This window comes from Pseudoliparis swirei, chromosome 5, assembly GCF_029220125.1.
Source record: "Pseudoliparis swirei isolate HS2019 ecotype Mariana Trench chromosome 5, NWPU_hadal_v1, whole genome shotgun sequence".
Taxonomy (NCBI): Eukaryota; Metazoa; Chordata; class Actinopteri; order Perciformes; family Liparidae; genus Pseudoliparis; species Pseudoliparis swirei.
Window position 1 is genome coordinate 15,082,896 of NC_079392.1, and position 16,420 is coordinate 15,099,315.

General features: G+C 39.4%; 1 protein-coding gene across 11 annotated transcripts in view; it reads left to right on the forward strand.

Annotated features, from left to right (window-relative positions):
- The window catches only part of mcf2l2 (MCF.2 cell line derived transforming sequence-like 2), a 101,243-nt gene that overhangs the window by 47,845 nt on the left and 36,978 nt on the right, over positions 1-16,420 (forward strand). For all 11 annotated transcript variants that reach the window (XM_056413860.1, XM_056413856.1, XM_056413859.1 and 8 more), the window contains exons 17-22: positions 1,984-2,099; positions 6,524-6,593; positions 7,816-7,908; positions 8,238-8,330; positions 12,943-13,065; positions 16,261-16,341. In XM_056413860.1, the coding sequence (XP_056269835.1) occupies positions 1,984-2,099; positions 6,524-6,593; positions 7,816-7,908; positions 8,238-8,330; positions 12,943-13,065; positions 16,261-16,341 (576 nt within the window). The remainder of the gene's footprint in view (positions 1-1,983; positions 2,100-6,523; positions 6,594-7,815; positions 7,909-8,237; positions 8,331-12,942; positions 13,066-16,260; positions 16,342-16,420) is intronic.

Consider the following 16,420-nt stretch of genomic DNA (forward strand, 5'->3'; position numbering starts at 1 on the left):
GCGCCACACTGACAAAACCAGCAGAATTCAGTGCACTGAAAGTACCCGGATGGCGCACTGCAAACGGGCAAAAAATGCAGTTTAAAACGATGGACACTACTCACCCTAAACGGGCGCCATCTTGGCTACGTAGCGGAAGAGGAGGAGCCCTTTCGCCAGCTTTTCATTTTATTTCTAAAACAATGGCGGACGAGATGGCTACGGTAGCACAAGCGGTAGACCATGAAGCTACAGACCGTAAATGGGGTGGACCGTAAATTCCACATGGGGTGGAGAAAGGGGTAAACAAGGGACAAAGAGGGCAAGAAGTGCATTCATTTTGTCAGTTTAAGTTTCGCGGGTATCGCAAGCAGATTTGCGTTTGTCACTCCCGGCTTCATTTCGCGGGTGCCGTGAACAGATTTGCGTCCGTCACTTCCGCCAAGAGGTTAACGTAAGTGTTCCATTTGATACAGCACTTATCAGCGACGGAGTGCACTACAGATGTCAGTACACTGTATTGCAGTGTACTTCGTAAAGTGTCCGGTAGTAGACACAGTCTCTCTCTCTCTCAGCTGATGGGCTGCAGGTGTGACCACTCCCATGTGCCGATTGGCTGCAGCACCTGCACTGGGAAGTACACCCCGTGGATCACTTCCCCCAACCTGAGCTTTGGGATCCGCTTCCTGTGCCCTGTCTGCTCTGCTTTTCCCCCTGGTCTGCCACAATATGTGGATAAATATGTTTTCATTTGTGTATACAGGACTGTCTCAGAAAATTAGAATATTGTGATAAAGTTCTTTATTTTCTGTAATGCAATTAAAAAAACAAAAATGTCATGCATTCTGGATTCATTACAAATCAACTGAAATATTGCAAGCCTTTTATTCTTTTAATATTGCTGATTATGGTTTACAGCTTAAGAAAACTCTAAAATCCTATCTCATAAAATTTTAATATTTCCTCAGACCAAGTAAAAAAAAAGATTTATAACAGCTGAGTGTTTGTCAAGGCTCAGGAAACCCTTGCAGGTGTTTCGAGTTAATTAGACAATTCAAGTGATTTGTTTAATACCCTACTAGTATACTTTTTCATGATATTCTAATATTTAGAGATAGGATATTTGAGTTTTCTTAAGCTGTAAACCATAATCAGCAATAAATCAGAATAAAAGGCTTGCAATATTTCAGTTGATTTGTAATGAATCCAGAATGCATGACATTTTTGTTTTTTTAATTGCATTACAGAAAATAAAGAACTTCATCACAATATTCTAATTTTCTGAGACAGTCCTGTAATGACCTAAAAGTAAGAACTACTGTTTTTTTATGCTTCGAATGGGTCCTTCATATCATAGAGAGCGGGGCCTCTTCAAGGAGTCCGCCATTTTTCTACGGTGGCCCAGAACGGACAAACCAAACACTGGCTCCAAAGAGAGACTTTGAACTGGATGTTCAGTTGGTTGTAAACCAATCAGAGGGCCGGTCACTTTTATTAGTGAATAGTGTTTAGTAGTCTACATTTGTAGTAAAATTATTAATTATAATAGAAGAACATAAAATGGCTCGTCTGAGATGTAGCTCTCAGTATTCAATTTTATAAATTCAGTAGGGAAATTATTAATTTAAATAAATCCAGAAATCCAATAACATTATGACTACTGGTGCACCGCTGAGTTCAATATCTGCATTGATTGCCTTTTAATAGAAATATCAATCTAATTATTTCCCTCATAAATCCAACCTTAAGACTCCTCGTTGAACTCCACATGATCTCCTGGGATCAATTTTATGTTGGTTCACACACGCACTGAAAGCTGAACTCCAGCATTTATTCTGTATTATATTGATTACATGAACAGAGCGTTGCACATTAGAGTATGTCATCTATAGATCACCATCATTACCACAGCTGTCCATTTGTAGCCAGATTGACACTGCAGCTGGACAGATATTAAGACTTCTTCTTCTTCTTCTTCTTCTTCTTCTTCTTCTTCTTCTCCAGGGTTATTTTGCAGAGCTGGATAATTCAGAGCTCAGCCACCTCATCCCTCCGTCGCTGGATAACAAAAGGGATGTGCTGTTCGGCAACCTGCCAGAGATATATGAGTTCCATAACAGGTAGGTGGAATGCATTTTGTATATCGCCGTGCCTTATGCTCAACTCTATCTTGGCCACATATCATATCAGTGACCACAGGTTCAAATCGGAGACATGAATATATTGAGTTGGTCACAGGGTGAGATCATGTTTTCTGCTGATTGGTCAAAAGCTAAATGCAATGAGTAAAGCATTGTTTAGCTTCCCTCAAAAATAAACTTGTGGTAACACTTTTTTTGAGTTTTATGAATTTATAATACACCATCACCTTTTTTAAAATGCATTATCATCACTGTTATTATGCATTACAATTGAATGACATGTTACTCAAAATGATCATTGTTTTTTTAAGTTAAGTGAAAAATATCATTACATATATGTAAAAACAACACACAAAATCTTCTAATACATATTTACTTAATCTTTACCATCAGAAACTGATATGGCCTTTGTATGCAAATTTGTGAAATGAATACAGTAATATCCGGGCTTGATCTTTCCACTCACATCCTTCCATCCACAGTTTGTGTTCCAGCTGGTCTGTTTGCTGAAGGAAGTCACACACAAAGGGTAACTGGTTGAGTGACTTCTAGGTGTCTTCCCACGTTAGGATCAAGATCTATTATTTAAGTAGTGGGAGGAACATCAAATAGACTGTCAAGGCGGTGCATCTCTGGGACCTCCACTTGAAATGTTTCTGCATCTGAAAGCAGATGTTAGGCCTCATACAGACAAAGAGCAAAGATAATATCACACACATATTACACACAGACTAATTGTATAATCTATTCTGTGTGGCTGTGTTGTGCTAGCTAGTTCAATTGCAACCCTATTTGTCAGAGAGCCCATCAACACTTCTTATATTTGAAGCCTTTTAATCCAAAGAGGGAAAAGCTAAAATCTTGAGTCAAGTCAATGATTTGAGCAGCTCATGTTACATAAATTAAATCTTATTGATCTGAAAATATGAGAGGCCCTCCAATGGGTTGTGCCGTCTTGGTAACCTTGGATTTGAAAAACTAGCAAAAACGTTGCAGCGTCTTGCTGCCCAAAGTTCGACCGTATCCTCGACCATTGGAACACATGCCTCAACCTCAACCATCGCAAATCGTAAGTCTCTGCTAGGGGGTCCGGGGTCTTTATTGCCATAAAAAACAAGCAAATATATTAATGTTGCACATCAAATTAAACAACAGAGCCTGGGCTACAGGAATCAGTAAGCCTTAAAAAAAAAAAAATACAACAGAAAACTCAAATAATCATAAATATATGATTATCAGAATTCGGCCCACTCAACATTTTTCCAGAACCAACGACCCTTGCTTTCTTCTTCTTCTTCTTCTTCTTCTTCTTCTTCTTCTTCTTCTTCTTCTCTGCTATCAGAAAAAGCCTGATAGTAAAAAGCACAACCATTCGCACTGATTCCACACACTTCTTCCAAATCCCTCGACACTAAAGCATCAGCGAGATATGAGCCAAAGAACACAGCAACATGAATCGCTTTATCCTTTTAGAATCAGCAAATTCTTCTTACCATTGTTGATTAGGACCATGAAGAGACATGGAACAATTATGGTTATAATTCTGTTCCATAACGCTCCTGTTGCACTCATAAATAACTCAATAGTAATTTGTATTCTACTTTGGGTTTTATAACTGTGCCTAATTCATGTCACAGCCTCTAAAAAGATATAATTTTAAATTTAAGCAAATTTGAATTAAAATAAAAAATAAATACTTTTCTTTTACAATACCACATTTCTTCCCAGAACAGACATGCAATCTGTTTACAGTGAAATGACAATTCACAAGCAGATCAGCTGCAGCTAGCCAGATCATTATTATGAATTCCATGATTTATGGTTTATACGAGTCCAGCTGACTTTTAGAACATATGTAAAAATAAATTAAATAAAATGTTTTTTTTCTTTAAAAAAGAAAAGGCTTTGAGGACACAATGATACTTTTTCAGAATGCTGCCTCAGGTAATGAGACTGGGCTGTAAGATCCTGAAAGAGATTGTTTCTAACATCCTGTACAACCCGTAATACCACAGCTAAATGTAGTTTGCCCATACTTCTTGGCTTTGGGAGTTATATTAGGCTAATACTGTAGGTAAGAATAACAATGTTAGCCTACATTTGAGAAGACGAATAAACGTTCTATTCCTTAACATAAGTACATCGGTATGTACTGCAAGGGGGAGAGGGGCAGGGTAATTAGAGATGCCGGAGGGCTCCACCCTCTCCCTGAGGAGATCATTAGGATCAGGTGTGGGACGAGACACACCTGGAGCTGAACTCCTCGTCAGGGAGTTGAACAAAGAACTATCAGGGAACATGATCTAGTGGCACATGCCACATCTCCCTAAGATCTACAGGGTGGTGGACACAGTTGAAACCAGATTGTAAACATATATTAATGTATTGTCATATGACATATAGTTTACATATAGTTTAATACATGTATGAAATGTATTCTCTGCATTTAATGCATCCTTAGTTATTAAGGAGCAGTGGGCTGCTGTGAAGCACCCGGGGAGCAACTGGTGGTTCAGTGTCTTGCTCATGGACACTTCAACATGCAACTAACATTTAACATACATTTAAACACTGACTAATGGTTTCCACTTAAACTTCTTCTCGATAAGGATTTCCACGGAGTTAGATTCGAAACAAATGTAGAAATAATAAATAACGTTTCCCTGGAAGCTTATTGGCAATGCCGTTTCATGATTCGGGACCGTTGTTTTTAGGGCTGACGTTGCACACCACTCCAGCATGCTGAGGAATCCAAGGCTGGTCCATTGCTGAGCTATGAATGGATCACTGCTGTTCAGGGGAGCGGTTTACTTAACCCTTCATTTATGTTTTACAAGGTGGATTTGTTCCACTTTTCCCTTCCAAAGGATTTGCAGACACTATAACAAATAATCCAGTTTTGTATTGAGCATTGCATTCTTGGGAATCTGCAGCATGCAGTCACATTTGAGCTGGGGAGAAGTGGTTTGTGGTTACTTCTTCAAATCGTAGCTCCACTCTGTAATTTACAGAGCTGTGTAGCATGTGTGCTTGAGCTCCACGTACAAAAAAAGGTGTCTGTGTTGAGAAGATAGTCCTCCAAAGCAACTGACACCAAGCAGCCGAATGCAGAGACATTACAGGCCGTCTGCAGAGTCCCTGAAGGCCTCCTTTCCCTCTCTTTCTTTTTAGTACACTTCCTTTCCTCTCCCTCTAGCTACTTGTTTTCCTTCTCATCTCTTCACAGTAACTGGTAAAAGTATGAGGTGGAGCTGTCTTTAGACTGCCTGGGATTGTTTCCACTTCTTTCATCTCCTCCTCTCTAAACTCTTCATCTTTGTACTCCTTGGTTTTTACATTTCGAGGGCCAAGAGTACACCATTGATTTATTTTTGCACTTTCCTAAAGCTGGGAGAAAACAACAGATTATATAATAATACTTTTAGTCACTCAATTTATCATCATCCATTTTGTTCTCATTATATGCATTATACATACAATCTTTTCTAAATAAACTTACGTCTTCACAGGAAACTACTTAGGAAAGGATTGCAGTTTGAGTTAGAATAACTACAGAAGTTACCTGACAAATAAATCAACATTAACTTTGCTTTTCACAGGCGTGCATAGCGGTCTCTTGGGTGAAAGACCATTTATTGTTCAACGCACTTGCACTCTTTACTTTCCCTGCTTCGTGATTACACACAAATTGTTTTTGTGAGATATCTCCGAAACACAGCGCAGTCATTTGTGTAGGTATTATATCCTTAATGCAATCAGTAGGATATTTTATTTTCTAAGATGCTCCCTGCCTGGAATATGCCCACATCTTTTAAGCCCCACACCCTGTTACTTTTTGGTCTCAAGGTTCAAACTGAGATGACCTTAATGACATCATCACAGGACTTCACAAAGCACCAAAGAGACACAGAAGACACTAACAACTGGAGAACTGTATTCTTACGACTAGTCTGATACCAATGTGTAAAAATTGTCAGAGTTTCATTTTAAAATGGAAAGGGGTTTTCACACGGCGCTCATATTTAACGAGCATGTGAATGCTTAGTTTATCTGTTTCTTCCTTTTTTTCCCCCTGAAAGGTTTTTAAAATGTTTTTTGGGGAGTTTTTCCTAATCCGATGTGAGGTCAAAGGTCAGGGATGTCATATGTGTCCAGATTGTAAGGCCCTCTGAGGTTAATTTGTATTTAGTGATTTTGGGCTATACAACCTCAACTGAATTGAATTGAATGAGTAGAAGTTAACGGCCAACTTACCCCAAAACGACCCCGGCAAATGAATTGAAGGCATGTTGAAGTTGTGAATCTAAAAACTGCTGACACACGTTAGTAATTTCGCTTCCGGCCCGCCAAAGAAACAATGACAGTGTGTGGTCTCCTTCTCTTTGTTCACAATGTACCTGCAGGACATTTCTCAGGGAGCTGGAAAACTGTGCCGAGAAACCAGAGCTGGTGGGAACCTGCTTTCTGAAAAGGGTGAGTACCATCGTCGTGGAATTATATTTTATCCGTACACTTCACATGTACCTTTACTTGCAATTGATTATTTCTATGTCTGTCTGTATATATTTTTTTCTTGAATCCCTTTTTACATCTGGTCTCTACTTCTTTATATTAATTTCCGTATTCAGGTAGGTCTTCCGTTCCAACTGTCCTCCCTCAGAAAGTGAGCCGTTCACAGACGGTGCAGAGAGGAGGTCGTGCAGAGTGACTTATACAATGACGATGGGTCAACCTTTTCTCCAGGGTGTAAAAGGAACCCAGTTCAGTGCAGACACACGCGTCAATGGACTAAAGTTGTCACAATTGTCAGTGCAGGGAAACAAACCATCATGCAGACAGACGAGGAAGCAACAGGATGAGGTGTGGGATTTATTGTATTGAGCTTAAAGTGATCAAAAGGCTCTCTCATGTCCGGCAGACATGTAACAGGCAGGCTGGATAGCAGGTAGCAGACAGCGACCTCACTGGTGTAACGCCATGTCTGCATCGTACAACAGAGGTGAGCAAAAAGATGTTTGAGAATCTAGAGCAACGCTATGATCATAGGCCACCCCCTTCACAGCTAGATGGATAGCTCCTTGCATTGACCTACAGCATCTCTTTTGGCGTGTGTGAAGCATCGACTTTGAAGGTCCCATATTGTAAAAAGAGTATCAAATTGCTCAATCCAAGGAGAAATACACACAGCCTGTATTCATGAACTGTGGCTTCAAACAAAACAGTATAGATAATAATACAGATTTAAACATCCTGAATGTGTCCCACAAACCCCCATCTTTTCCTGAAAGAGTTATAAAGTGCAACAGTTTCACAGCGTGCACCGGTCGCTGGTCCCCTCCAACGGTCATCGATGTTGTTTTGGACACTTTTGGATTAGATTAAGTCCTTCGCTATGTTTGACCAACCCAAACTCTTTTGGATTTGAGAGAAAGAGAATTGCCTGTGGCCATAATCAAAACAGAAATTACAGTATGTCATCCATCAACATATATTTGGCACAGCAAATTAATCATTTGTCTGCATTTTCTGTGGTAAACAGGGTTAAATACGGGTTGTCTTGTCATGATGGACTCCTTTAATGAATGAGGAGATGAGATGTGCCAGATCGACCCACTGCTGCTAAAATTGCCCAGAAACTGCCGAGTTGATTTACTGGTAGGCCCATCTTCACCCAGACACGTCCTTGTGTTGTCAGAAAGAAGAGCTGCAGGTGTACGAGAAGTACTGTCAGAACAAACCCCGCTCTGAAGTCCTCTGGAGACAGTGTGGAGACAGCCTGTTCTTTCAGGTAGCACACACACAAACGCACACACACACAATACATAGACACAGACACACACACACACACACACACACACACACACACATACATACTCACACACACATACACATAGACCCACCTACACACACACACACACACACACATACCCCTAAACACACTCACACATGTACACACACCCCTACACACACACACACCCACACCCACGCGCTCACACACACCATTATTGTTGCGTCCCCATTGTGTGTGTTGACATGAGCATGGAGCTCTAACACCAGCTTGTGAAGGTTTGTCTCGTTCCCCTCCTGATGGAGACCGCTCGGTATTTGTGACGACAGGAATGCCAGAAGAAACTGGACCACAAACTGTCCCTGGATGCCTACCTGCTGAAGCCGGTCCAGAGGATCACCAAATACCAACTCATAGTCAAGGTACACACGTAGAATGCTGTCCGCTGAAGTGAACTCTGACGCCTGCACTCTAAAAAGCCCAACTTCAAATTTGTTGTCCTAACACATTTTTTAAAGTTGAGTCAACAAATGCCTTTGAAAAAAGTTGAACTAACTCAAAATGTCAATTTCATTAATAAAGAGTGGAATCCACTAAAAATGTTAAGTTGAGAAAACTTAATATAGTGGTTTGGGCATCTGCTGAGGTAACTAAGGCCACTGCGCATGTATGTCAGTAAACACACACACATATATATATATATATATATATATATATACAAATACATATATAAATACATATATATATATATATATGTAAATACATATATATACTACTTTAATCTTATATTTTAAATAATAAAATAATATAAAAATATTTTCTTTAGCCCCTGTTTAAAATACATTGGTTTTTGATACCATTGTTTGTTTATTATATTTAGATATGGATTAGATTTGGAAGGATATTGTCCATTGTTTAATGGCAGATTTGCTCCAGTTCAGGTTTTTGTCACTTATTGAATTAAAAGGAGCCTGTACCATGAGAGCAAATGTTTCCCTGTATTTTGCTCAATTTATTTATTTAATTTAACAGACTATGAAGATTGAAATACTATAATACTAATGTGTAGGAGGTGACTCTTGTATGAAAGTGGTATATTTTAGTTTTTAAAATCTGCATAAAAATGTCTTTTGACTTTTAAATTGTATTGTTACAGAATGGGAAGGAAAAAAATGAAAATGTAAAAGAGGCGGTGAATATTTATTATAGTCTCTGTATGCTTGTTTTCTCAAGCAGCCCAGTTTCAAGGGAATGCCATTGTCCTTCTGTGTTGTATATATGTTCCATCATATACCATTGTGGCAGCGGGGGGTGTTAAGGCTCGGCTGCAGAGTGGGTGGAGTGGGGGTGTGGTTCAGGAGACGGTGTCTGATTGTCATCAGCTGGACTGATTGGTAATCAGTCCAGCTGATGACGATCTGTGTTGGTTATCTGAGTCTGTCTCCATAAAGGAGCTGGACAGACAGGAGAGGAGCGTGGAGAGCAGAGACACAGTCTGCTGTCGGAATAAACCTTATTACCGAATATCCCTCTGGCTACTTGTTGCTTATTGGTGCTTTAGGGGTGGGGAACCTACTCGTGACGGCTACACACGTGTCACAACCATGTTCCAAAGCTTGTTTCAAGGCCTTGATTTTGGATTCACGAAACAGAATTTTTTATTTTTTTCCCTTTATGCAGCCATTTTGATTTTTAAGGATGTTGACCCTCTGCTGTCTATGTTCAAGTGTTGACACCTGGAATTCATATAGTTATGCAAACAAATGTTTAGTTATTGTTAATAAACATTTTGTGTTTGAAGAAGTTTGTTTTCATTAACTGTTGACTTTTCCAAAGAAAACGGTGTACATTTTTAATTAATTTAAATGAAGGCAACGTTGCAAAGAATGTTGAGTGTACTCAAATAATGGGTAGTGAAATTTAGTAACAAAACATTTTAAGTTAAAAGTAAGTTCTCTCAACAAAACATTTTTAGTTAAAAGTAAGTTCTCTCAACAAAACATTTCTCAACAAAAAATGTTAAGTGCTGTTGATGTATGTTTTTAATCTACAAGAACACACAATTTAAAGTTTCTCCAATTTAATATTTTAAGTGTTCTGAACTTAAGTACATGAGTAGATGTAACTATCAAATGCAATATTTTAAGTAGTGTTAACTTAAATACATAAGTATGTTTGAATAGTAATGTTACGTTTGGCAAACTTAAGATATCACTTTGAGTGAACTTATCATAAGTTGACACAACACATTAGCCCTTAGTTGAGTGAACTCAAAAAGGCTTTGCAGCTGGTTGCCTCACTTTTTTAAGTTGACTAAATTTTTTTTTTTTAGAGTGTGCTGTCTCGCTGTTTGGTTGAGAAGCTTCGTTGATTGGGCTACAAGCTCTTATTATTCAAATGATGTTTGACGGATATTTCAGTCCATTGCAGTCCAGGGCATTGCCACATGCAGCCTTGATTTTATTCCAACAAAATTCCTCAAAGAGGTGTTTAGCACTGTAGGGCCAAGTATTTTATTAATTATAAATAGCTCCCTAGCAAGTGGTACTTTCCCATCAACTTTTAAACATGCTATCATACAGCCGCTTTTAAAGAAACCGAAGCTTGATCAATCTGTTCTTTCCAATTTTTGGCCAATTTCAAAACTTCCTTTTTTATCAAAACTTTTAGAAAAAGTGGTTTCAACGCAACTTTTAGAATAACTTATTTGAGAAATTTCAGTCAGGTTTTAGAGCACTTCACAGTACAGAAACCGCCCTCCTCAAGGTAACGAATGACCTTCTTTTAGCAGCAGACAGGGGGGAGAGCGCAGTTTTAATTCTTTTAGACCTTAGTGCAGCTTTCGATACAGTTGATCACGCCATTTTAATTGATCGCCTCAAAACCTGGGTTGGCATCAAGGACACTGCACTTGGCTGGTTTTCCTCGTACCTTTTAAATAGATCTTACTCGGTCACCATAGGTAATCACTCGTCTTCCACTACTAATATTACCTGTGGTGTACCACAAGGTTCAATTTTAGGTCCACTTTTATTTTCTATCTATATGCTTCCACTTGGTCAAATCCTCCGGCGACACAATGTATCTTTTCATTGCTCTGCAGACGACACACAGATATACCTTCCGCTGAGACCAGGTGACCCAGAGAGCCTAGCTGCTGTTTTAAATTGTCTCTCTGACGTTAACTGCTGGATGGCACAAAACTTTCTCCAGCTCAATAACTCAAAATCAGAAGTGATATTCTTCAATTCCCCAAACAATAACACCGGTCTCGTCGAGAGTGAACTTGGTCCCCTGGCTGCCTATTTAACACCTGTTGCCAGAAATCTGGGTGTAATGTCTGACTCGCAATCAAACTTTGAATCGCAGATTTAAAAAATGGTCCAGTCCTGCTTCTTTCAATTGCGAATCATTAAAAAAATTAAACCCATACTGTCACAGTCAGACCTGGAAAAAATCATTCATGCACTCATTTTCTCGAGACTGGACTACTGCAACTCCCTCCTTCAATCAAAAAAACATCTCCCGCCTCCAACTAGTCCAGAATGCAGCAGCTAGGCTTCTGACTGGTTTTAACAGACGACATCACATTACCCCAGTCCTGGCCTCTCTCCACAGGCTCCATGTTCGTTTTAGAATTGATTTTAAGATTTTGCTGATCACTTTTAAAGCACGCCTGGGACTGGCTCCAAGCTATAACATTGACATGTTAGCCCCTTATGAGCCAGCACACAGCCTTAGATCCTCCGGTGGGGCCCTTCTGGCCGTTCCAGAGTCAAGGCTTGAATCAAAGGGTGACCGTGCTTTTGCCGTTAGAGCCCCTCGACTTTGGAACAACCTACCGGAGGGGATAAGGCTCGCAGAATTAATAACTTCTTTTAAATCACTTCTTAAAACCCATTTTTATAGAACAGTTTTTGAGTGATCTAGTCTTTTTATGCAGAACTTTGGTTCCCCTAATTTAGTTTGTCTGTCTTTAATTTATTTTTAATTTATTTGGTTTTTAATTTATGTTTAATTTTTAATTTTAATATATACTTTTAAATGTAATATTGGTTTCTTGCTATTCCACTTGTTTTGCTTTGACTCTCTGTGGAGCACTTTGTAAACATTGTTTTTAAAGATGCTATATAAATAAAGTTATTATTATATTATTATTATTTAGTTTTGCATGTTGCATGTAATCCCCCACAGGAGTTCCTAAAAGCTTTTCTTGAGCTCGGAGCCACAGTGAGAAAGAATGTAGTTGTAATTTTATTTGTATGAGTCAGGAGCGAAGGAGCGACAGAGAGGGGTATGACGTACAACAGAGGTCCCACAGCCTGAATCCACAGCCTGAATCCAACTCAGGTCACTGAAGCGGGCCAGAAAGATTGTCGCCGACCCCTCCCACCCTGGACACTCCCTGTTCGAGTCCTCCCCCTCGAGGAGGCTGGCCATCATGACCACGACCTCCTTCCTCTTCCTCCTCCTTTGTTGTTTGTCATGTCCAAATGTTGCACCTTCCACCAAAAAAAATTCCTCGTTTGTTTGTGAAAACATTCATTCTTTGGCAATAAACCTGTTTCTGATTCTGATTCTGATTCTGATTCTCTGTGGCATGCACTGCAACCAGTGCACTGCAACCATTGCACTATACCAGTAACATAACGTTTTAAATGTATTTATAAGAAGTAGATTTTGTGAACAGCCCTTTTTATGCAGTCTGGAGGTACCACCATTTCTTTTGCAGGTTAGCACTACTCGTCAGGCAGACATGACTCCACTATTATATAGAAAATAGTTGTTTGCTGCTACATTTATGATTTTTCTTGACTTAATTTACATAATGGTCAGCTTTAACAGCCCCATCATATCCCAGTTCCCAGGTATTGGGGGTTTGCTCACCCAGTGTTGTGACCTTTGACAACAACTACGACCACAACAATTTCAGATGGAAAAACATCATTTTGGGAAGCAAATGGCAGCGTCAGTCTTTATTCTTTTTTTAATCCTTCCTAATTCAATCTTTTCTGACCCCTCCTTGTTTTCCAGGAAATGTTGAAGTGCAGTAAGGGAGAGGGGACGGCTGAGTTGGAGGAGGCTTTATCCACCATGCTGGACATCATCAAGTCTGTCAACGACTCCATGCACCAGATAGCCATCACTGGCTTTGAGGTCAGTGAGTGGAATTCATTCGTCATCGCCAGCGTCATCATGTGCAAAGTTAAGAATACTTGATGAATAGGGCTGTATGACTGGCAGTATGATCAGTGTTTTTTAAAATGAGTTTCTTATTCAACTTATTTGTTAAATGTTTCTTATTTAAAATGCCTAGTTCTGTCAACTAATGTGTTTTTCTTGAAATAAGTTGAAAGTTTAAAACGAACCAACCAGTGTTTAGTTTCAGCACTGTTGGATTTAATTGTATTTCCCTCTCCGATGATCTAGTGACGCATTAGCTGTACGGCCAATAGCAAAATGCAAACATGGATTAGTTGATCCGGTGGACCCTTTTCTTCTTTGTGATTAGCATTGTCTTGGTGTTGACCAGAGAGAAAGCCATGGGACGTGTATGCGTGAAGAAAAAGACACAATACACACATTGACTGAAGAAGGCTTAAGCTAACAATTGAAACAACTTGAATATTTAATTGAACAATCAGTTGGGGATTCATTAATGCATCGTATACGTTCTTAAATCATTTCACAAATAGGGAAGTGTTCACAAGCCTCAGTTTGTTTAGCCAGTCCGACTCAGGTGGGAAGTGATACTTCTGATCCGTTCCCTATCTGGTCTGGTTCCATTTCACAGTGCAATAGAGCACTTTGACTCAACCCTGATCTATGAGGATGTTTTTTTGTGGACTTTATTTAGCATGTAGTATGTTCTCTTGAGTCCAGAAACATCAGTTATCAGTTATGTCACTCACTCACTATGTCAGTCACTCACGTTACACCTCCTGTTGTTTCTTTTTGAGAAAACAAATTGCCAGGGAAATTGTTATTTTCAGTTTTTAAAAACCCCATTAGATATAATAAGTCAGTAAGATAAATAAAATAATAAAGACAATATAATACATTATGAAATGGACTATATATATATACATTATAAACTTTGAATCAGAATTAGTTTTTGAGTTTTAATATTTTAAAATGTTATTTTAAAAGAAATTTTATTAGTTCAAAGTATGTGAGCGATAGCGTCAGTCATATCATACAGGACGTCCTGCTGATGGTTAAGGAATTTGATTAAATTCTTTGGCATCTGGCTGGATCCTGGTCCAAGCGTTTGATTTCAGAAGGAGACTCTCTGAAAGTGTCATGATCTGGATTTTTTGTATCTTGTTTTGTGTCTTATTTTGAAGTCCCTGTCTCTCGTGTCCTCTGTTTCCCTGCATTTCCTGTCCCTGTTATTGTCTTCCCTGTTCCTGATTATGTCCTTCTGTGTGATTGCGAGCCCCGCCCTCATTGTGTCCACGTGTGTCTCGTTCCCCAGTGTCCAATCACCCACTCCTTCCCGGTGTATTTAAACCCCATTTGTCTCATTCCCCAGTTTGGGTTTGTACCGTTTAGTTTGTCCTTAATGTTTAGTTTGTGTTTGTCCTTGACCCGTTTTTTAAAAATATATGATTTATTTGTAGAAATTACAAAACTTAAAGACTTAAAGTACAATAAACCTCACAAATAAGGTGTGAAAGGATAACATATCACACAGCCAAATGGTGAGGATACACATTACAACTCCCCTCCCCTCCCTTTTCCAAAACAAATATACAACAAGGCAATTTGATACACAAACGGAAAATAAAGTTATAAAAGCAACCAAAACCCAACATCAACAACTTGCTGTGAAATGCTTGTAGTGACAAATAATATTGTGTCCACCTTCTCTGACCTTCAACTCTCTCACTCACATCTACTCTCACACTCACACACGCACACACGCCTATCCACTTGCAATCCTTGACCCGTTTTGAGTGAAGTATTAAATCTTCTGTGCAAACGTTGTTGGCTTTTGGGTCCAATCTCTCTCTGGCTACGAAAACTTGACAGAAAGTATTGTAACACTTTGTTTATGCAACTACCCAGCAATGCTCATTTTATGGAACATGTTGGTATACATATCTAAATGTCATATCTGAATTTCCTTTTTTTGAGATGATACCTCCAACGACTGATTGGAACAAACTTTCTGGAAAGCACTAACTTGTCTTAAATTGCCGAACAAAACTTGAGTCATTCTGCCAGTTCATGAGCAGCTGCTCCTTTGTGAGATTTGGTCATGGACATAATCAACACCAAGGATTTGTTATATAAGGTTGCTTGTTCCACTCCATTTGGGAATAACAACTTCACACAGCAGAAATTGAAGACCAGCTGCTTGAAATTCCGCACAGTTAAGTTTTATGAACTTAGCTTTGTCCGTAGTGGTACTAAGAAGGGGCCCAAAAAAGGAGACGATATCTGTAAATGCTGTCATCCCTGAGCTGCACTGTGACAGAAATAAAGAGGGCATGTGTCAACATGAAGAAAGATGCCAAAATAATCTTACTAAAGGTTAAATTAATTGCCAAATATATCAATACTATTATAGTAAAATGTAGTCTATTGAATCAAAAAATGTCTCAATATATGCCATTTCGATGCAGAAAGCTGAGTTCCCCTGCTTGTGGCCAGCAGTGCCTACATGTACCAAGATGCATTGAGCTCGAGCTACTGGCACCAAGCCAAAACATAGTGTAGCTGAGTTGCTTCTAAAAGGCGGCTTCGCTGTCCCAAGCAGCATGGACCAAGACAACACACTGTTACTATACACGTTCATGCATAGTTACGCACAAACTCTCGGTGTGGTTGGCGGCGACAACATCCAACAAAAACAACCCTCACTGAATTCACTGCAGCAGAATTATTCTATTTCTTTTGGCATTGGATTGAAAGGCATCACGAGTGTGACTTTGCACTCGGCGGCTAAACTTCTGGAAGCTCCAATTGCTGATGCAGCCTCCGCCTCTGCTCGCTGCTCCAATGGATATGGCTGAATATCCGTTGAGTGTGTGTGTGTGTGTGACATCTATCAGCTATCATATATTAGCAAGGTACAAGCTATGGTTCGGGTTGTGCATGAGTGCATAAAAGTGCAAGTAATCTGTTTTTATTTAGAATGGTGGGTTAAAGTGCATTCCAGCTTGTAAAATGTGACAGCGGTATTAAAATAAAAGTTTACAGGTAGAAGCGGTATACTTTTTCTTTATTTCCCCTGTAACCCTTCTTGATCCACAAAAGTAACAGAATTGCACTATGCATATAAAACGTTTGCCTGCACTGAGTGTTTCTCTAAATGTCTGACTGTCTGTTCGCTGATGTTCACAGGGGAACCTGAGTGAACTGGGAAAACTGCTGATGCAGGGATCCTTTAATGTGTGGACTGACCACAAGAAAGGCCACAGCAAGGTACAACCCCACGCTACAGTGTAACTGTCCCTACGTCACCAGAAGTACTTCATATAAACCATGTCATGCCTTTCTAAGA